The 22427-nt window shown below is 34.2% G+C and overlaps 2 protein-coding genes, 1 long non-coding RNA gene and 1 pseudogene across 22 annotated transcripts; 2 read left to right on the top strand and 2 right to left on the bottom strand.

Annotated features, from left to right (window-relative positions):
* Positions 1-5674: 5674 nt before the first annotated feature.
* On the top strand, positions 5675-11308 carry LOC140988016 (protein SUPPRESSOR OF K(+) TRANSPORT GROWTH DEFECT 1-like). 2 transcript variants are annotated; one of them, XM_073456858.1, is made up of 8 exons: positions 5683-6304; positions 7422-7527; positions 8620-8818; positions 9394-9462; positions 9533-9607; positions 9702-9800; positions 9894-10049; positions 10847-11308. In XM_073456858.1, exons 1-8 carry the CDS (start codon positions 5842-5844, stop codon positions 10970-10972), a joined length of 1293 nt encoding a protein of 430 aa, XP_073312959.1. In that variant the 5' UTR covers positions 5683-5841; the 3' UTR covers positions 10973-11308. The 2 variants fall into 2 exon arrangements, with proteins under 2 accessions (XP_073312968.1, XP_073312959.1); XM_073456867.1 differs by lacking the exons at positions 9394-9462; positions 9533-9607; positions 9702-9800; positions 9894-10049; positions 10847-11308 and having other exon boundaries at positions 5675-6304; positions 8534-8666.
* LOC140988036 (uncharacterized) lies at positions 9894-10838 on the bottom strand. Its single transcript, XR_012177264.1, has 2 exons — positions 10179-10838; positions 9894-10116 (listed from the first exon to the last, which is right to left on the bottom strand). It is a non-coding gene; the product is annotated as an uncharacterized lncRNA (long non-coding RNA).
* A 2168-nt stretch (positions 11309-13476) lies between the features above and the next one.
* On the top strand, positions 13477-17125 carry LOC140988006 (subtilisin-like serine-protease S; annotated as a pseudogene).
* On the bottom strand, positions 13503-22236 carry LOC140987924 (pentatricopeptide repeat-containing protein At2g27610-like). Of its 19 annotated transcripts, none has more exons than XM_073456765.1 (8): positions 19102-22236; positions 18923-19000; positions 18569-18675; positions 17716-17779; positions 16639-16760; positions 16279-16477; positions 15977-16112; positions 13503-15870 (listed from the first exon to the last, which is right to left on the bottom strand). In XM_073456765.1, the coding sequence occupies exon 1, from the start codon at positions 22017-22019 to the stop codon at positions 19395-19397; it is 2625 nt and encodes an 874-aa protein (XP_073312866.1). In that variant the 5' UTR covers positions 22020-22236; the 3' UTR covers positions 13503-15870; positions 15977-16112; positions 16279-16477; positions 16639-16760; positions 17716-17779; positions 18569-18675; positions 18923-19000; positions 19102-19394. The 19 variants fall into 19 exon arrangements, with proteins under 19 accessions (XP_073312866.1, XP_073312859.1, XP_073312804.1 ...); XM_073456758.1 differs by having other exon boundaries at positions 18569-18644; XM_073456703.1 differs by having other exon boundaries at positions 18569-19000.
* Between the last annotated feature and the right edge of the window lie 191 nt (positions 22237-22427).

Genomic DNA, 22427 nt, shown 5'->3' with positions numbered 1-22427 from the left:
ACTATGAAGAAAAATGAGACAAATGCAGTTTGCTTTTATGTCGACGATCAGTACAAGTATCCATTTTGTCGAAGATGCGACCGTTGAAGGAGTTTGCATATTTAAAAGCATGATTCAATAGTGAAGAGACTATCGAACCATTCACAATTTAGATTTCAAGCACTCGTTATTATTCTATCTCAAGCTGCTTTATATAAAACACATATTGTTCATATATAATCATTAATGATTAAATTGTGATGCCTTACCAAGTATAGCTGTTCAAGCTACCTGTCGAAGAGTTGTATTTATATATGTCTTAGCTTATGATTCAATAGACAGTTTGTGATCGCATTTGTCTAGAAGAGATATTAAGAGTTTCAGTACGGACGTTGGATAAATCATTATTGAAGTGTATTGTTACATGTTGTTGTAAAACAAAAATCTTTTGGTAGATTCGTTCCTTAAGTGAAAGAAAGGGAGACATAGAATGATATTATTTTCGTACTTCCATATATCATGTGTTTTTTTATTTATAGTCACTTATCTTCTATCTGCCTTTATACATCAATCTGGTTTATTCGTTAAAAGAATGCCTAATTGAATATGTATATTACTAATCTAACCATATTCTTTGTATGTGAAAAATCATTTTCAGTGGTGTAGCTGCATCTAGCAATCAAGAAATATGCATTAACAATTGACAGCTATTACAAGTTCAAAAAAAAATTTTAAAAAGTTTATGCACCCTTCTCTAAACTGTATATATATTCGATCCCAACACTTTTCAATTTTTGTTTTTGAGTTTTCTTATTTTTTATATGTATGGATAAATTTATAGAAATTATAAATTAGGTTGAAAACTATGTACGTAATTGATTGGAACGAAACCATATTATAAATATAAATTAGATCTAAAATTTTGTGTTTTGTAATAAATAATAATAAAAAGAATTAATTGCTCTAATATAACGTACAACAAACGAGATATAGTCAATAAATCGTCAAGAACTTACTTTTTTTGTCAGTTCTTGCATGAACAAAATGTATTTGTATTATCTAATCCAAAAAAAATATTTCTACATTCTCTCGAACCACATTTTTCTTCATATGAAATTTGTTATAAAACTTTGAAAATATAGTATTAATGTATGATATTTGTTTCAGATCCGAAACTAATATATAATTTTTGAATATCTAAACATATATGACAAGTATTGTTATTAATTGCTCGTGTCCTTTTCGAATGAAAATCGATATAAAACATTGAAAATATAACATTAATATATGATATTTTAATACCATATGTGATAACACCAATAAATGAATTTTTACCAAACATGTAAGACAATTATATTTTTTTTTTGGATATGAACACATATCATAGATGGTAAATAAAGAGAATACAAAATACACTAAGCATAGCCAGAGATCACATAATCAGTGTTCAAAAACCATAATCGAAGAAAATGATTATATCAAAAAATAGATACATCCCAAAAATGAAATCCAAAACTGAGATACAAAAAATAACATGCGTCTTTTCTCTGATGAAATTCGATACAAAACATTAGAATGTGATATTATTACTGATTTTTAATTTTTTTTTACTGATTTTTATCTATGAGAAGATATGCGTCTGAAACCGAAATTGTATCGTCATGATCGTTGGGATCGGTTACTCTTATTGGCTTGCTGACATCACCATACGTGGTGTAGTTAGCGTAACGCTACATTCTATGTATAAAGAACCATTCTTTATCAGATGACAAAATTTTCAAATATAGTGATTGTAAAGGTCATTTTGAAAATATTAATTTAATTGGTTTCGTAGCTTGACTTGGTCTAAAACAGCTCGTACCTTGAATTTGATTAAAAAAAAATTGGCTAAAAGAAGATTTGTCTTTACCCATTTTGAATATTTTTTTTTATCACTACAAGTAAACTTTTTATAATAGAGACGAAGTACACGTAGAAATACACGGTAGACAAGTTAATAGCTAACATGGAACAAAATCAAGACTAATGTTTAGTATTAACCTATAAAAAGAGTTTCCATTTGAATGATTTGAAATGTGCTATTTTTATTAATAAATTAATTAGTTGCTGTATTTAGTTGAAAAATCAACATAATCATTCATTTTATATATAGTAGACATCATTTGAACCTGGTCATTTATTATTTTAAAAAAAAATTGTAATCAACTTGAGATTTGATTTTGCCATTGGGGACCGGTGTCTTGACTTTTGATACTTAAGCAATAAAAAAGTACATTTTTTCTCTATAACTTGTCATTTTCATTTTATTTACAATTTTGGTCTACTGCTTTGTATTTTGAGTTGAAGACTTTTTTTCGTTAGTATTCTTTCTTTTCTTTAAATAAACAAAAAATATATATAAAATATAAACAGCAGCAATTAAATATTGACTAATCATGGAAAAATTGATTCGGTTTTCTCGAAATCAACAAATCTCACTCGTCGGTTTTTCTATTTTTGATGAGCTAACTGACTGAACCATTTCCATTGCCGTTGTGTGGAACCTAGATGGCTGGTGGATCAACGATATATGAGCCGTTCAACCAAGGATTTCTGCCATTTCCTTGTTTGCATTTCATGTTGATTGGAAAAATGGAATCAAACAATGTAATTGATAGTCTGATAGGCCCTCCCGTCCTATTACTCAATAAGGCAATTCTTTGCACATAATTAAGGGAGCCATTGAAAGGACATTTTTTTTCCTATAACTTGCATTTTTTATTTCATTCACAATTTTGTTCTACCGACTCACAATTTTTTCTTCAATTTTAATAATTTTTTATTGAATGTTGATGTGCTATTGATCAACCACATAAACAATACTCGTCGTCACGTCATTATTTTTTGATGATATGTCAGCGTTTCTGTCAAGTGTGCTATTTTTTAAGGTCTATTTATTTTTATTATGATTTTCAGTGATTGATAGATAACTTCAACTGATGTATTTATTACTCGAGCATCATTAGGATAATTTATTTTATAGACATAATTTGAACCATAACCATTGATTATTTTCAAACAATTTGTAATCAAATGCAAATTAGACTGTGTGATCGGGACACGTTTCTTACTTTTGAATTTTCTTCTTAAGAAGTAAATTTCAGTTCAAACTGTAATAAAACTTGAACCAAAATTTGTATCTATATGATTCGATTTTCAAGAACTCTCAATTCCAAAAGCATGGCCTTGCCTACATTTAGTTAAAATTGAACCGTCCCTAAATTAGCGATAGTTAAGAATAAACCGTCGCTCATTATTTTTGTTAGATAATTTTAGTTTCGATTTAGGGTAAGTATTTAGCTCCATTTTTGTGTAAATTTATGAGTGTGGATGAGATTATTTAAAAATATGTACAAATAATTATAAAACTAAAATTTTTTATTAAATTTTAAAATAATATTTTTTTAAAAAAAACGTTAATAAACGACGGTTTGTATCAAAAACTGTTAAAAATATTAAAGGAAAAATGAGTTTGAATAGTTTATGACGGAATAATAAATATCCTTGAGACGAGGGCTGGAGACGTGGAAAACCTAATTAAAAATTACTTTTAAATATATATTATTTATTATATATAAAACGGTTAATTCAATTTTTTCGGTTTTTTAATTTTGAAAATGAAAATGATAGTTTTCGAAAACTAAAACAAAAACCAATCGAAAAACCATTTAAATGGAAGTATAAAAACCGAACTTTACTATCATATCGGTTTTTTCGGTTTTAATCATTTAATGAATAATATCCCTAATGATTGTTTCACTTAACTCATATTTTTTGTCTAGGTATCACACAAGATTTGTACTCTGCATTTTGAATGATACAATTCCAATGGCTGCTTTCGTCTTTTTTCTAAAACAAAAAAAAAAAAAAGCAAAAGGTTAGGTTAATAATTCGGACAGGCCTCTCTCTAGAGTCTGAACAATGGTTGCTTTGGTCTTTTTTCTAAAACATAAAAGAGTATGTTTCTTATGAGACGATCTTACGAATCTTTATCTGTGAGACGGTCAACTCTATCGATATTCACAATAAAAAGTAATACTCTTAGAATAAAAAGTAATACTTTTTTCATGGATGACCCAAATAAGAGATTCGTCTCACAAAATACGACCCGTGAAACCGTTTTACACAAGTTTTTGCCAACATAAAAACAAAAAATTAGGCTAATAATTCTGACAGGCCTCCCTCTGGACAGTGGCAAGAGGGCCTGAAAAAACGTCGTGTGTTCACTTGGAAAAACAAGTTTGGTCCTAGAGGCCCATGATAAAGGAAACAAAATCACAATAGTGGGCCTCCAAAAATAAACCGGTCACGAGGCATAAGTATCCAAACATCAAAATAATGGCCCGTTAGAGCTCCAACCATGGGCTGGTGCTATTTGCTGCACTGCAGCTGCTTCAATTCTATATTGCTTTTGGTACAATATAATTTTCCTTTTTTTTTTTATATTTTTTGGGTTTTTTATTACTTGATTAGATTGAAACTAAGGAAAAATTGAAATTTTCCATTCTGGATATTGTCAATTAATTTAATTTTTATCTTTTGATTTTTTTTCAATGTTAGTTATATTTCATTGGGAGAAGTGATATGAAAATATACACATGAAATGTCACATCGATATCAAGTTAGCAACCGCTAGAAAAAAACGAAATCGTAAAAAAAAAAAAAATTTGATTAAGATTGAAATATTATGATGTAACCAAAATTGTAAAAGACCAATATATCATATCAAACTTGTAATTTTTATTAAAAGTAAGTGAGTAAGTCTGATGTAAAACAGTCTCACGGAGTTATATCTATGAGACGGATCGACTCGGTCCATAATGGATCGATAAGTAATATTTTTTTGCATAAAAAATTAAACTTTTACGTGGAACGGGTCGGATAGGAGATCTGTTTCACAAAATTGACATGTGAGACGAACTTACATAAATTTTTGTGAAAGTAAGTTGAACAATAATTTATATTATTTTATAAATAATAATTATTTTTGATAAAATTATTATTTTAATTATCTGTGATATATTTGTATATGGTATTTGAAGTATTAATATTTTTAATAACTATGAAGAAAATAAAGTAAATATTAAATCATTTAACTACTTTTAATCAACATGAAATAAATAAATTCACCTTCCCTATATTTTATACATTCCTTTATCAAACGTAAAAATTATAACATGTTTATTTCTGTTTTTTTTTTTTAATGGAAATTGTGGATCACTTATATTTCAATGTCAATTCACAATGGTTATAAGATAATGTTAGGCAATGGTCTCGCATTTTTTTTTTTATTTCAGTCTTACATTATAAAACATAATAACAATTAACAAGTATAAGTCAGATGAAGATAGTGGCCATGGCTATGTGTGCCGGAACCACATCGTATTTTTCTGCTTAAAACGTAATATTGGTCATTTTTTTTACATGTTTTTAGATCCATATGCTTCAAATTTTCCTGATCTCGTGATTTTTTTATTGGTTTTATTTCACTGAATAAATAAATAAAACCAAATTTACCAAGGAATCTAAACATGCATTATTTTAAAGGTCAAAATTGGTTCAATTTCAATAGGTAAAAAAAGGTAATATAAACAAAAATGGAAATACTTGACTCTTACGAAGCCAACAAAAGCGCGTTTGTGTTTCGGTCCTCAAGCAGAATCGTGTCAATATACAATTCAATTTCAACCCCAAACAAAAATTGAAATCCGCCAATGGATCAAAAATATCAACCCTAAATTCTCGATTTTCTTCTGATCCACGAATTCCAGCGGAAGAACGTGAAATCATACGTACGTGTTCAGATATTCATGATCGGAGACGATGTATAGCAATTTCAAAGAACAAGCAATCGAGTATGTGCGGCAGGCAGTGGCGGAAGACAATGCCGGAAACTATGCCAAAGCCTTCCCTTTGTATATGAACGCTTTAGAGTATTTCAAAACCCATCTGAAGTACGAGAAGAATCCTAAAATCAAGGAAGCCATCACGCAGAAGTTTACGGAGTACTTGCGGCGGGCCGAGGAGATACGGGCCGTGCTCGACGAGGGCGGGTCGGGCCCGATGTCGAACGGTGATTCTGCTGTGGCGACCCGGCCGAAGACCAAGAAAGATGGGAATGATGGGGAGGATGCGGATAAGGAGAAGCTGCGAGCTGGGTTGAGTTCTGCTATTATTAGGGAGAAGCCGAATGTTAAGTGGAATGATGTTGCGGGATTGGAGAGCGCGAAGCAGGCTTTGCAGGAGGCTGTGATTCTTCCTGTGAAGTTCCCACAATTCTTTACCGGTATAATTTACCTTTTGTGCACCTTTCTTTGGTTTGGGGGATTTTTTATTAGCTTTTGTGCTTTCGTGTTCTCCTTTTTTTTTGTGTAGATGGAAAAAATTTGGTGTGTGTTGAAGTTGATTTCTTATGGTTTTTATTGTTAATGATTGAGGTTAAGTTTCAACTTTGTTTAGAATGACTGATAAATTTCGATTCCAGTCTCGTATCTCTTGTCATGCTGATGGGAATGGAAATAAAATTTACTTGCTGAGCCTGAAATAGAGTTGCAGGACAGCAGGAATTGTGAGACATGCCTATGTTTCCTTCATTCAGTGCATGATTGGATGCCTATTGTTTGGTGGTTTTGGGTTTCCAGGGCATTTTCCTTTTGCTTCTGAGATATATGGACTTTTTGACCAACATCGTTTTTTTATTTGGATTATTGATGTGTTTGTGCCCGTAACCATGTGGATTAGTTTTAATAATTGATGTGAATACTTGACTTCAAAATGGGCTTTGTTGTGATTGCTGATGCAATCTCATGTTCTAACTTCTAACATTATTTAAGTTCTTACTTAAAAAGATTTCCTAATATAACTTTAACTAGATGATCATGACCTAGAAAGTAGCTAGTTCTCCGAAGTGAGAAGTTGATAAGAGAAATGGTTGGAAATGTGTTGGTGTGACCTCATTGACACTTTCTATAATGAGAATCTGCAAAATATAGTTTGTTTGGTGCCAAATGCAAACAATTTTGGGTTAAAGGATGCTCATTTTTGTAATCATCTTCTTTTCGTTGCTTATTTTAAGTTGGGGCTTTCAATGTAAGCGAATTAAAGATACTTGTCCATGGCTAACCAAATACTCCTTTTCCTTTCAATCACGATTTACCTTTTATGTTATCACCTTGGATTGCGGGACCTCCACTTGACTTGATGTTTTATTAATCCCCACCATCCATGAAGGTTTGTTTAGAATGTGCTTCCTGGTCATGGCCATGAATTTTTTACCTCTCACTCACTGTCGAAAGAAAGATGTGGACTATAAATTGGAGATGAATGTGAGGAACCAAAAAAGTTTGTGGTTGTTATATCATTTCATACTTCAGTTTGTATACAAATTAATGTCTCTTTTTTAGGCAAGAGGCGCCCATGGAGGGCTTTTCTTTTATATGGTCCACCTGGAACAGGAAAGTCATACTTGGCCAAGGCTGTTGCAACTGAAGCTGATTCAACCTTTTTCAGGTTACTCATCTATCTTTATGGCTCTAAAGTTTTGTAAATATGAATTTAATTCCTTCAACTCTTCCCTTGTACGTAGTAAATTCTCGTAGAGAGACCTACCGTTTATTGATTATGCGTTCTTCCAGTCGTCTGATGTAAAAATGTCAATATACTTTCTGCCTGTTGGATATCATTTCCTTGTAATGGGGTCAACTGTTTCATTTTTGCATTTGTTTGATATGCCTCTTGATTGTATTGTTGTGTGTTGCTGTTCTAACTTTGAAGAATATGTTGGGAGTTCATTTGACAAAATTGTTGTCTTACTTTTTTATTTTGATCTGTATTCTGTTTGGGATCTCTTTATAATGTCTTTCACTAATACAAGTATGTCCTCAATGGATGAATAGCTGAATAGTTAAATCTACTCGGGTTACTAAAACTGAACTTGATCGACATTTTGCTCGAGAGATTGTTGCATTTTTGCTAAACCTCAGTTTTCTAACATAATGATCCGAGGCTGAGCAATTTAATCGTTTGATAATTTGATGATTTAAGATTGCCCGGATGAGCCAAGAAAAAAGGACATAATATTTAAAATTATATGATTCTCAAGCTTGTCTCCTGTTCGATCCTTTGAAATTTGTTACTCAGTTAAAAGTTAACCAATTTTAAAGATCAAACACAATGTCGACTGTCGAGTTTAGTGATCTCGGAACTTCAATGGTCTTTGAGCTCCACATAACAGGTCTTGTGTGAAAAACAGATATGAAGTGCTGTTATGGTCAGGAATGATGACAGTTACTTTATTGAACAACACTCATGAAAAAATTATTTGGTGATCAGTTATGTCATTAATAATCTCAATTTCCAAGGGATCAAAGCTGAACATAGTTATTTAAACCACTGTTTTATGTAAGGATGGTTTCTCGCTGCTCTCTGCTTTCAGCTTATGTTGTTTGTGAAGGATAATATTATACTTCACAAATTTATTGTCACTCTAGAACAAGGCAATATTTTTATCATGCAGATTTAATATGCTACCTTTCATATCTCATTTTTAATTATTGAGTACCGGGGCCTTAAAGTTGGTGAGTTCCAATTGCTGTTTCCCAGCGTTTCTTCTTCAGACTTGGTTTCGAAGTGGATGGGTGAAAGTGAGAAACTTGTCTCCAATCTTTTCCAAATGGCTCGTGAAAGTGCTCCCTCTATCATATTTGTTGATGAAATAGATTCCTTGTGTGGCCAACGTGGAGAAGGAAATGAGAGTGAAGCTTCAAGACGTATTAAAACAGAATTGTTGGTGCAGATGCAGGTAATTATTGTTGCAAACTATGGGAGCCACGGCTTAATTTCTTTTGTGACTTGAAGAAAAGTTGTGTAGCAGTTTCGTCAGTCTATTCTTTTTAATTAATGGTACTTGAATTGCTAGAGTTGGTTGTTTTTTGTATATTTTCAATCACCAGATTAGACTATACCCTCCAAAACTTGATCGATTTTCGTGTTAAAGATTTACCAATGCGGATAGAATACACCCTTGTAATTGGATTTTAATATCATGCTCGCCTTACATTTTACCTGTTTTATTTAGTCACAGTTGCCTTTGTGATATCTGTTTCATTACAAATATAATTATGTAGAAATATTTTTTTATTAAAAAATTAAAGACGATCCACCACTTGAAACATAGCTTAAATATTACTTCATTAGCTTTTGAGTTTGTAATCATGGGACTACCATTAACATTTAGGTATCGAAATAATTTATTTTTTTATCCCTGGTCCTTGTTTTTTTCCATGTGCTTGGTGTCACTGGACACTGATATTTCTTCTCTGATGGAGAGAACTTGGATAGCTTACCACTTTACTACTATCTAATACCGATTATCAGGGTGTAGGCCACAATGATGATAAAGTTCTTGTTCTTGCTGCCACAAATACTCCTTATGCTCTTGATCAGGTAACATTTATTGCCAAGTGGGCAGAATTTTGTCTGATAAATGTACACTAACTATGAATTTTGTCTGTAGGCTGTTAGGCGACGATTTGATAAGCGCATATATATACCACTCCCAGATCTGAAGGCACGACAACACATGTTCAAAGTAGGGAATTTATTTTTTTCTTTTGTCCGGAGAAGGAATTGAATAAAAAAATGCCATAGTAATGTCGTCTCATATGTATTACCGCACTTTGCAGGTGCATTTAGGAGATACTCCTCATAACTTGACTGAAAGTGACTTTGAAGTCCTAGCTCGTAAAACTGAAGGCTTCTCTGGTTCGGATATTTCTGTTTGTGTAAGTGCAATTGCTTTATCAACTGAATTTTAATGATTAAATTGCACATTCTGGCTCCTTCACACTTCTTGTCTTTTTCATTAATTTAAATAGGTTAAGGATGTTTTATTTGAGCCTGTACGTAAAACACAAGATGCCATGTTCTTCATTAAAGCTTCTAATGGTACATGGATGCCATGTGGACCCAAGCAACCAGGCGCTGTACAGATATCCATGCAGGAGCTTGCTGCACAAGGACTTGCTGCAAAGGTATTAATTTGGTCTTACACAGATTCTTTGTATTCTTAACACGGAAGGTTAGGTAGCGGAAATCCCTCTATAGACAGTTCATTCTATCTAAGCGTGAAGGCCCCCCGATAAAGGGTTGACGTTTCTGACCTTCGAAGTTTCTTTATATTTTTTCACCATGCGTCTCTTAGGAATCTGCTTTGGTAATTACTGTGCTGCTCTGGGTTCACGAAGCAAGCATTTAGCTTTTGTATGGGAATGAGGAGTTAGTGACTTGAGATTTTGTATCCTGTGGAGTCAAATATATGTAACAGAAATCGGAGATAGAAATTAATGCACGAGTTGTAAGTAGACGAGGGTGTGATTCCATTGGAGTTTATTGAGCATATAATCAATCTAGTATACAATGCCTCATTGCTGAATAGACGAGAAGCAACTGTCATGTATGGCATTTGGAGAGTTAAGGATGATATGGAGAATGATGACACGCTGAATTAATATTTATGCTAGTGAGTGGGAACAAAGAAGAGCCAAATAATAAGCTCTTATATTAGAAGGGGCTGAGGTATCTCGGTCTCAAGTAATCTATAGCTTGTGTTTAATGCTCCATATTAAAACCCGACTGTAGTTTTGATACAGGATAGAACAACGAGTTTCGATAGTGTCTTTTTACAGAGAATCGTAATTAAAATCTTAGCACGTCCCTACCTGATAGATACCTGTATAGAGATTAGCAACAAGTGCGTCTTAGTTCTGATTGATTCCTTTGTAAACATTAGCAACTGATTGCTTCGTACTTCCAATTTCTGCTTTTGTAGATCATCCCTCCTCCCATTTCGAAAACAGACTTTGACAAGGTTCTGGCGAGACAGAGACCAACAGTTAGTAAATCTGATCTCGAAGTGCATGAACGATTCACAAAGGAGTTTGGTGAAGAAGGTTGATGAACTTGATATGCTTACTATTCGAGGTGTTGGCGTAATTTGCTTCTTGTGTTTCTTCATGGGCTGTCATAACCCCATCAAGCAGGATGGAATTCGACACGCTATCGATCGTTGATATTTGGCAGAAAATGAGCTACACTTTCAAATTTCATGTAATTTATAGTGCTCACTACATGAAAACGATGTTCAGAAAAGCTGTTATTATATTGTGTATTCCGTGTGCCATGCTTATTGCATTGAAGTTTGACCTAACCTTTGCTTCATTGCAACTTTTATTTGCTTAGAGAAAATTGTAATTTTAGTCATTTTATATTTGAGGATTTGCGATTTGGTCTATTATGTTGTCAAGCATTACTCTTTATTATTATTTTTTTTGTTGCAATTTTAGTCAATTTTTTGGATATGGTGCCGACGTGTGGTGTTATGTCGGTATTTTTACCTTTATTTGATGTTTATTTATATAATGGTTTGTTATCTTTCCAATAGTTAGTTAATTACAATACTCTAAATTAAATAAAATTATATTAGTAAAGAGTAGAAAAAATATTGTTAAATGTGTTACATGGTTATATATTTAGGATGAACAAAAAATAATACATGACCAATATAATTGAACAGAATGAGTAATTTATAGATCGACATATCTATATGTATTTGTTTATATAAATAGAAGTGTTTATAATGAGGAAATCAGTTTTCATATCACAAAGCTAATTGGTTCTATCAATTTTGTTTAGATAAATATTGCATCCAATATAACTTTTTTAATTGTACCTGATTAATTAATTTAATAAAATTATTTCATAATTACTGTTTATATTTTTACGTATAAATAAGTACTTTTTTTTTCATTACATGATAATCGCAGCCATTATCTTTCGGTGCTTACTGAGTAAATCTTAAACTAACGATAGTCTGAAAGTCACGTTAGTCAAGTAAACCACACTAGATAAGTTTTGTTGTTCAATCTGTGCAGTGATGTAGATATTCTTTACGTCGTGAATGCTGCGATACATGATGATGTAGATATTATATCCCTGTCTCTAGGGACCAGGTCTTCCCCAGCCTTCATACTTCAAAAATGCTATTTCAATTGGAAGTTTCCATGCATTTAAAAAAGGAGTCCTCGTCTCTGCATCTGCTGGGAACATCTTTTTGCCAAACACTGCAACAAATGTTGCTCCTTGGATCCTTACGGTGGCAACAAGCACCATAGATCGAGACATCCGATCTAATATTTATCTAGGAAATTCAATAATCATGCAGGAGCTCTCTTAGTAGAAAAACTTTTCATACATGATATTCTCTCTTATGATTCGAGGACTTGTGTTCTGCAGGGCTTCAGTATAAACCCAACCAATATGGAGCGTTTTTACGGATTAATTGCTGGAAGTGCCGCCGCAGCCCCTAACATAACCTCAGGAAATGCCAGGATATTTATTTCTTACTAAATAGAATTCAATCATGTTCAGAATAACATTATATGTGAACATTCCATTTTATCAATATCTCCATATCATGTCAGTTAGACTCCATGTTTTTCATATCATTCGTGAAATCATAAACTTCAAGTCTTTTACATTTATTAATCACATAACAGATACCCGTGCTCCCTTATCTTCTTGGCACTATCCTTCAGCGTAAACACCATGTTTCAGGATAACATAACAAAATCTTGTAATGATAAAAAAAAGTGACTCAAATTTAAATATAACTGCTTCCTTAAATAAGATTATTACACATTTGAGCCTCGCCTTCTTGTTTCAGCCTGATATAACCACCCTAGGAGTGAACGTTCTGGCAGCATGGTCACCGTTGGCGACTGATTTCACTGCTGGAAGATCGATTGACTATAACATACTATCAGGAACTTCCATGTCATGTCCCCATGTTGCTGGAATAGCTGACATTGTTAAAGCATCTCATCCTTCGTGGAGTCCAGCAGCCATCAAGTCTGCTATAATAACAAGAAGTAACTTTCACTCGATAAAATACATCAGAATTTATTAACATTTTCCCTAATTGCTATATGTGTGCTTATGTTCAGCAACAATCCACGACAACAATAAAAACGCAATGGTCAGACTTCTGAATGGTACTCAAACTTCACCTATCGACTACGGTTCCGGGCAATGTAAATTCAGCTGCAGCAACTGACCCTGGACTAATATATGATTTTGATACAAGTGACATAATTGATTTCTTCTGAAGCACTGTGAAATGTTACATATGTTCAAGTGATCAAGCATTAATTTCAGCTAGAGGTCTAACATCGAACAAAAGAGTTTTAATGAAGGGAACTACTCCAAAAAGACGCAATTTGCAGAAAAGTAACAGATCGCACAAGTTATATACATTTATCATTTCATCGAGACAGAAATGTGATTCTGAGCTGTGCAAACTTCTCTCAAATGCTCACTGATCATTTGAATGAATCATGAGGTTGAGTTGCAAGAAATTGCTATCATACACCAATCAGTTTGAACACAGAGAGATAGTAAGACATGATCATGTGTATTTTGCTTGATCATGAGAGCAAGCCAAATGTGATCCATACAACACATCATGGGAATTTCGGGGCCTAAACAACATGCAACAATATGACCAGCCATCAACATCCGACATAATTGTTGGTGCCATTGACAGTGGTAAACATTTAACAGATATGTTTTCTAAAATCTTCCACTAATCTTATTCCCCATGTATGAACTAATTATATAACCACCGTAATCATCTATACTTCAGGAGTTTGGCCTGAATCCAAGAGCTTCAAGGATGATGACCTCAGTCCCGAGCCATCCAAATTCGAGGGCGAATGTTCGACATGAGAGAACTCTGCATTGTCAAATTGTAACAGGTAGCAACTCCAGCTCCGGATTCACTCTCTACCAAATTACTTCAAAAGATACACACACTATACAACCCCATGATTATTACTTCTAGAATGTAGATGATGCCGTTTGAATCCAAATCACTGAAAAATTGTAGGAGCTAGATCTTACGTAAAGGGTTTGAAGCAGACCTTGGACCTATTGAAACATGGAATAGAACATATTCCTTATCACCACGAGATACCTATGGTCATAGAAACCACAATGCATCCATAATTGCTGGCTCAATGGTCCCCGATGTTAGCTTATATGGAATAGGAAAAGGCAATGCAAGCGGAGGTGCACCAGGAGCCAGACTTGCGATATACAAAGCTTGTTGGTTCTACATCTGCAGAGACACAGACATTCTCTCGGTCTTGGATGACGCGCTATATGACAATGAAGATATTATATCTATGTCCCTTGGATCAGGTCCTCCCGAGCCTTTGTACTTCGATAATGCAATTGCAATTGGAAGTTTCCACGCATCTAAAAAAAGAGTTGTCATTTCTGCATCTGCTGGGAACAGGTTTTTGCCAAAAAAACTGTGACAAATGTTGCTCCTTTGATCTTTACAGTGTCAGCAAGCACCATAGATTGAGACTTCCAAACTAAAATTTATCTAGGAAATTCAAAAATCATACAGGCAATTGTTGGAAGCTCTCCTCGTTCAAAACATTATCATATAACATATTTTCTCTTGTGATTTGAGGACTTACTTACTGCAGGGCTTCAGTATAAACCCAACAAATATGGAGGGTTTCTATGGGTTAATTGCTGGAAGTGCCGCCGCAGCCCCTAACATAACCTCAGGAAATGCTAGGTATTTTATCTAATAGTAAAAATAATTCATTTACATTCTAAGTAACATTCAATGTGTTGATGTTTCATTTCATCAATCTCTCCTTACAATGTCCACTGGATTCTATTTTTCTCATTTCATTTGATAAAATCATAAACATCAAATATTTCTATTCACTGATTACAGAACAGCTATTCATGTTCTTGCATCTGCTTGGCAATATCCATTCCACCAAACACACCATGATTAAGTGAAACTTACAAAATCTTCTATTGAATATTTCCCTCTAGACATGAAACTTAAATGGCTTGGTTCAAATTCGAAATCGGACAGAATTGTTTTTCAAGCTGGGTGTGACTGTTAAAAAAACCAAGGTTAAAACACACTTTAATGGAGGCAAACATGACTACATGAGTCAAGCGCGCGTAGATTGATAATTGGAGTGTCCTCGGTCTGTCCAGTTCATCATGAATCTCAAGTATATCGATTAGCTTCTAACCTCACTCAGAATTTCCAGTATTGATAAATTATGCAAGTTAGTATTCAAGCCTTCAAAGTGACTCAGCTTCAAAACTGACGAGAAATTTAATGAGCGATTGAGAATCCCTGAATTTCTTTTAACACTGTAGTATTTATTATTTCTCGGCAGCAAAGTTATTTTTTATTACCGAGTGTGCTTCAATAAACAGGCACAAGATCCTTTATTTGAGTTGGTACAATCTAACATTTTATGTTAATGCCAGGGAACTTGTCAAACCTCATATCATGAATCCATCTTACATTTTTAGCTATCCATCTCGCAGATTAATATGGGTAGACATTTATATGAACTTTCAGAAATGATCAACACTACAACTTCATCACTTCATTCTGAAATTATCAACTCACCGTTTCTATTATGAAAACTCTCTTTCAGAAACTATACTTTTATTCTCACTTTACACAAACTCACAATTGCTACAATGTTATCGGCTTGTTATAAAATTTTCAACTCTTTCTTTTTTATCTGTCAGCATCTGTAAAAGAAATACCTTATATCCCACTTTGATTAATGGAAACATCGTCATCTGCACACTTAGGAGATCCTTGGTGACCGTAGAGGAAAAGCCATTTCCGTACAGGATGATGGTGGTGTGGGAATTATTCTGGTCGATCCACTTGCCAAAGATATCGGGTTTCAGTTTTTGCTACCAGCCACAGCAATCGGCCTTCAAGAAACTGAAGAGCTATATACATATATGGAATCAGAAAAGTATGTAGGAACTTCTGGTAAAATTTACAAGAAAAAGTTGACATAACATCAGGGATTCCAGTGCCAAATATTAACTTCACCTGGCAGCTGCACGAACCCAGTGGCTAGAATATCCCAGGCAACGACAGTTATACCCTCTAAACCAGTAGATACTGCTTCCTTCTCATCAATGGGTCCAAAGGCCATCAGTCCAGATATAGTTAAAGTATCAGAGAACTAAATTTCAGAAAATGATTTCTTGTGAAATGTTTATGTGGAATGCAACTACTAAATTTATATAGCAAACACGAACTGTAAAATGATAAATAAAAAAAATGAAAGTGAATTCAATTTAAGTACAACAGCTTCTATAAACAAGAATGATTACACATTTGGGCCTCACCTTTTTTTTCAGCCTGATATAACCGCCCCAGGAGTAAATATTATGGCAGCATGGTCACCATTGGCCACTGACATCACTGCTGGAAGATCAACTGACTATAACATAGCATCAGGAACTTCCATGTCATGTCTACATGTTTCTGGAATAGCTGCCATTGTAAAAGCATCTCATCCTTCGTGGAGCCCAGCAGCCATCGAGTCTGCCATAATGACAACAGGTAATTTTGAATTAATAAACATTCCAGAATTTACCAACATTTCCCCTAATTGTTTTCTGGATGCTTATATGTTTGACACAGGAAAATCCACGACAACAATAAAAGTTTAATTGTCAGAAATCTGAACGGCACTCAAACCTCACCTTTTGACTATGGTTCCAGGGAATGTGAATCCAGCTGCAGCAACTGATCTTGGATTAATATATGATTTTGACACAAGTGAAATAATTGATTTCCTCTGCAGCACTGGAGAACCCCTGTTCAACTGAAAAACATCACCATTAAAATGATATATTGTAAGAATACCCTTCCACCCTCCAATGATTTCAACTATCCTTCAATCAGAGTCTCAAGTATGAGAGGAAGAGTATCAGTGCGTAGAACAGTGACATAGTATGGAGAAGGGCCCACTGTTTACAAGGCACAAGTAGACCGCCCCTGCTGGTGCAAATGTTTCAATTGCTCCAGCTGAGCTATGTTTTGAAAAGATGGATGATAAAAAAATCATTTAAAATTCATCTAAATCCATATAAAACCAGTAAAGGAAGTTTCCTCTTCGGGGCATTGACATGGACGGACAGAATCCATGTGGTAAGGAGTCCAATCGGTCTCAATGTAGTTTCCTTGTAGGAATCATTTTATGCGGGAGGGGTATTCAAAGAATCACAAGTACATAACAAATCACGATACATGAATCACTTCATACCAAAACTTTTAGTTCACATCACAATATCGCATCTTATGCCACTCAGCAAATGGTTCATTACTATGATGAATAAGATATTTCCAACTGATTGCTGCTGGCCTCTTATATTTGTATTTGTAATTTCCTAAACTTGTTCATATTTGTCAAACTAGAGAAAACCGCAGACTCCACAACATCGTTGACCTAACTGGCACAGTTGCTTGGTTTTTTCATTTCTGATTCACAATTTTCTATGTTGGAAGTATACACATTAATCCAACGGTGTGTGCCTATTTTGATAATATCATTTATTTTAATTTGACATGAAATCGAATGGATAAAACATCTAGTTAGCCTAATTAATTCATGAAAAAACAGCCTCTAATCATTTTTCGTTGTTTTATTGCATTCTTAAACTTAAAAGATTGTACTTATGACGACAGGATCAAATTGATGATAAATTGCAAAATTATTAAAATTAAAGACCGCATCTTGTTTTGTAAGAGTGAAGAACTCAACCCATGATGTGCAGTACCTTCATTTTGTGACTCTATGCATAAATTTTCCTCATTTCAACGGCTCAAATTTGTCCGAGTAACCTGCTTATGTCATGTGAATTAAGGAGGTCAATTGCGGGAACCAAAAGTTAATATTATTGAATAAAACTGAATTTTCATTTACAATATACCCCCTTAGACTTATAGTTCAAGAAAAAAAAAGTAAACAGAAACTATGAGAAACAGATTTTGGAACCAAAAATGTGAAACTAGATTAAATTGTGTTTTGAGAAAGAGTAAGAAAAATGAGATAAAAATGGCTTAGTTACATTTTGGGTATAACATTGAAGTTGCCAAGAATAGTAAAATGTGAAACTAGATTAAAATGCATTTGGAGAAAGAATATTGAAAAGCTAATAAAAATTGATTGATTTTTTTTTCAAATCTAGGCTATATATAAGCATGAAAATGATATAGGCGATCTTTGGAATACCTAATACATACTGCACCCACAGATTTCTCATATAACATATTAAAAGTAAAATCAAGAAAATTTTAATCCAAAGTTCCTAATTCCTGTTTCTTTTTGTCTATATAATTATTTATTATTATTTATTTTACAATAATTTTTGTTTGTATCTTTTTACAAGAAAAAATAAAACAATTCGTTTGTTAATTAAAGAATATAATGACATTACTTCCATTTCATAACTGGTAAAAGCAAAATTCAAAGGACAATGGTGTCTTTTAGCATTGAATGCTCGTTCCAAAATCTTGAACTCTTTGTTTCTATCATTGATCAGCTTTTATGGTAGCAATACCTTAGAATTGACTTTGACCAAGGAAGATGTGTGCACCCTTGAGAAAATCAATGCTAACTGTCAAATTTACCTGGTGTGTGTGATTTACACACTACTGCACATATCCGAGTTCTACCTAGTGCATACCCGAAGGGTAGTTGCGGTTCCTTTGCATTAGAAATAAGGAATCATATCAACCTTAAAGGAGCAAATCGAGTTTCATATATCTTATATTTTGAAATTACTCCCCTATCATAAGGCCCTAACATAATCAAAGCAATTGATGGAAAATATAATGGATGCTTTGAATCAAAAAAGATAATATACTAATCAGTGAAAATCTTTTCTCAAAACAGCCCACTCATTGTTGCAAATAAGTACAATAGGACTTTTCAGAGCATTCTTGAATATCATTTTTATCATTACTAATGGAAACTGGTCTCACCCATTTATGCAAAGTTCAAGCCATCCAACGAAACATAGGCCTCTGTACAAAACTCTGGTGAGCATCCTGATTCCTGAACTGTAAGCATGAAGAAATTCTCTTTACATCGAATTTGATTAAATTTACCAAGATTCAATAAAAGCACGGAATGAAATACACAGACAGCTAAAATATGATACCTTCACTGTAATTATAAAAATTAAAAAAGTTAAAACACACAACTAATGCCCCAGATACATATGAAGGCTGTCAGTCGCTGTGTGAATGTAATTTTTCACTGCCTGTCATCATTTGGGATTCACTTTTGGTCTTGCCGAAGGAAACCAAAATTAACAGAACCACCCTTCATATTTCTCATCGACAAATTTTATAATTATAATTGCCACTTACATTAACATGGCTTTCTAGTTCAGGATCAAAAGACTCTTCCTTTTCTGTAGAATGAAAACTTGATCGCTCACAATTTAACATGCTACCAGTAATCCTTACAAGAGCATAAGCCTTCTTTAAAGTGATGGAATCGATTTGAATCTCGAACAACAATTTCTCTTCCTTCCATTTTTGATATGATCTTGATAACAGTGTGGCAGTCAACACAGACTCTAATATTTTTTATGATCTGTATGGGAATTCCTTCAGGTACAGAAATCAATCCAAATGCAATTGCCAGTCTCTCACTGTGACGAGAAAGGATGGCTTCTTTTTGTTCCTCTTCAATATCATGGAGAACATAGTTTGTGTCTGGCTGATATCCAGCATCCGTCAAACGAACACTTAATTCTTCCAGCTTCATATAAATGTGATCTGATAAAGGATGTGAAACATCACCAGCCATGAATGTGTAGGTCTTGTTCTTCACTTCAATCCAGCTAAAACCTGTTTCCTTTTTAACTTGTCTATCATCCATCAATTTCCTCACTTTCGCCCTGTCTCTCCACTGACCAGATGCAGCATATAAATTAGCGAGCAAGACATAGGCGGCTGAATCCTGGGGTTGATGTGAGATGAGCTTTTTGGCGGCAAATTCACCTAGCTCTAAGTTTCGATGAACTCTACATGCAGCCAAGAGAGTACGCCAAACAATTGCACTGGGAGGAAAGAGCATTCTGTTGATAAGAGCAATAGCTTTGTCCAGCATCCCAGCTCGGCCATATAGGTCAACCATGCACGAATAGATCTCCATTGTTGGAGGGATTTGAAGATTATGTACCATCATGTCAAAGAATATTTGACCTTCATGTACTAGTCCGGCATGAGTACAGGCAGAAATAACACCAATAAACGTAATTTCATCCATTTCCAAGTTTCTACTTTGCATTTCCTCAAATACCTTTAATGCTTTTTCCCCATAACCATGTTGTGCGTACCCTGAGATCATCGAGTTCCAAGAGATTAAGTCTCTTTCCTGCTGCCTCTTGAAGACTTCGTTAGCACTCTCAATATCTCCCTTTTTTGCATACATGGTTACCAGGGCACTACTGACGATCATGGCATTATTACAGCAAAGTTTAATTGAGCTTGCATGAAACTGTTTACCTTGTTGTGCTGCTGCTGTGGGCATAGCACATGCATTGACTATGCTAGAGAAGGTAAACTCATTTGGCCTGATACCATCCTTGGCTAACTGGAGAAAAATTGTTACAGCTCCCTTGATATCCTCTTCTTGTGCATATCCAGCTAACATTGCAGACCAAGCAACAACATCCTTCTTTTCTATTTGTTCAAACACTTTTGCCGCTTCACTGTTCTTTTGTATCTTAACATAAGCATCAAGCAAAGCTGTTCCAACTGGAGGCGAGTTTTCATAATTGGATTTGATAATAACCGCATGAACTTGAAACAAAGTTGTAGTGGAAAGAGATGCTAGTATTGTTGAATAAGTGAAATGATTTGGTCTAACACCTTGTCTTCTCATTTGGTGAAATAGATTTATCCCTTGTGCCGCCTTACCATTCTGCAAGTATCCTCCAATAATTGCAGTCCATGAAACCACAGTTTGAACTACATCCTCAGCTGAGAATATCTTAAATGCATCATCCACCTTACTAACTTTCATATAGGAAACCGTAAGAGCAGTTCTAATATAATCATGAAACTCAAAGCCACTCTTGACAACTTGAGAATGGATCTGTCTTAAAAAACCCAGTTCTTTGAGATTAGCACACAACTTAATAGCTGTGGCAAAAGTCGATTCTGTGAAATTTACACATGCAAGCCTCATCCTATAGAGCATCTGAAGAGATTCTAAATCAAGCCCATTCACAAAAAGACCTGAAATCATCACATTCCAAGAAACTGCATCTCTGTACTCAATACCATCAAACACATGTTTAGCCTCCCTAAATAAACCACATTTATTATAGAGATTGACCAATGAGTTTTCAACAACTCTGTTTGTATCAAAACCATGCTTAAAAACCAAAGCATGCATTTGAGCTCCACACTCTACCACCCCCTCATTCGCTAAAGCTCCAAATATAGTTGCAAATGTACAAGGGTTCGGCTCAATTCCCTCTAAATTCATTAAGCCAAAAACTTCCACGATCTTGTAAACCATTCCTTTCTGTGCATAACCTGTTAGTAATGAAGTCCAAGTAACTACATTTCTATCTCTGATATCATCGAACACTTTCTTCCCGTCATCCAAATTCCCACTCTTAATATACATATCAACAATTGCAGTTCCAACGCTAACATCCTCAAAAAGCCCATTTTTAACACACTGACAATGTATTTGCTTACCGAAAACACAATTGCCCAAGCTAGCAGAAACTTTCAACATACAAGAAAGGCTACATCCATCTACTAAAACACCTGAGCGATTAATAACACCGTAAATATTCACGGCTTCTCGATTCAAACCATTGCGAGAATATCTAAACAGAAAATGGTTGTAATATGCGATATCCTTGCACGTAAATTCATCGAACAGGTTGTACGCGTTATGCTGATGAGCTAAACTTAGAGGCTCACAATCATCACTGATTTCAGGATTGAATGCAACCGCAGAAGAATGCCAGCACCCAAAGACCTGAAATGGGCTCAAAAAATTGGACAGATATCTGTGGTTTCTTACAGTACATCTTGGAACGACCATCGTGGATTCTGCGAATTTCTAACATGCATCATGCTCCAATAGCACACAAGTGATTAAAAACACAAAAAGAATGATAATAACTCTTTCTCGATAACATCTCTCGTAGCATTGTTGCGAAGAATTATGCCGGGAAATCTTTGTATGGTTGCAAATTTTACTGCGTAACTGAAATTTAATTTTTGAGCCAACACAAAAGCTTCAATGCGAGTCCGTCAGAGATTTGGTTATGCTTATTTTTTAATAATTTCGCATCAATTAATTTAGCAGANATTATTATTATTATTATTATTATTATTAATTTAGCAGCTGCAACATTCAAAAGAATTATTATTATTATTATTCGCATCAAATAATATTTGTGTGCTTTTTTCCTTTTACTGAGAGTTGTTCATAAATTTTCAATTTTGT

The sequence above is a fragment of the Primulina huaijiensis genome, chromosome 1 (genome assembly GCF_012295235.1).
Source record: "Primulina huaijiensis isolate GDHJ02 chromosome 1, ASM1229523v2, whole genome shotgun sequence".
In the NCBI taxonomy this organism is placed as follows: Eukaryota; Viridiplantae; Streptophyta; class Magnoliopsida; order Lamiales; family Gesneriaceae; genus Primulina; species Primulina huaijiensis.
The sequence above is the reverse complement of the archived record's forward strand: the minus strand, read 5'-3'. Positions and strand labels throughout refer to the sequence as shown.

Excerpts from the sequence above, each read along its gene's own strand:
- LOC140987924 (XM_073456687.1), bottom strand. The coding sequence starts at position 22,019 with ATGGTCGTTCCAAGATGTACTGTAAGAAACCACAGATATCTGTCCAAT.
- LOC140988016 (XM_073456858.1), top strand. The coding sequence starts at position 5,842 with ATGTATAGCAATTTCAAAGAACAAGCAATCGAGTATGTGCGGCAGGCA. Across the intron at positions 8,819-9,393 it reads AATTGTTGGTGCAGATGCAG|GGTGTAGGCCACAATGATGA; the intron begins GTAATTATTGTT and ends ACCGATTATCAG. Across the intron at positions 9,608-9,701 it reads CACGACAACACATGTTCAAA|GTGCATTTAGGAGATACTCC; the intron begins GTAGGGAATTTA and ends CGCACTTTGCAG.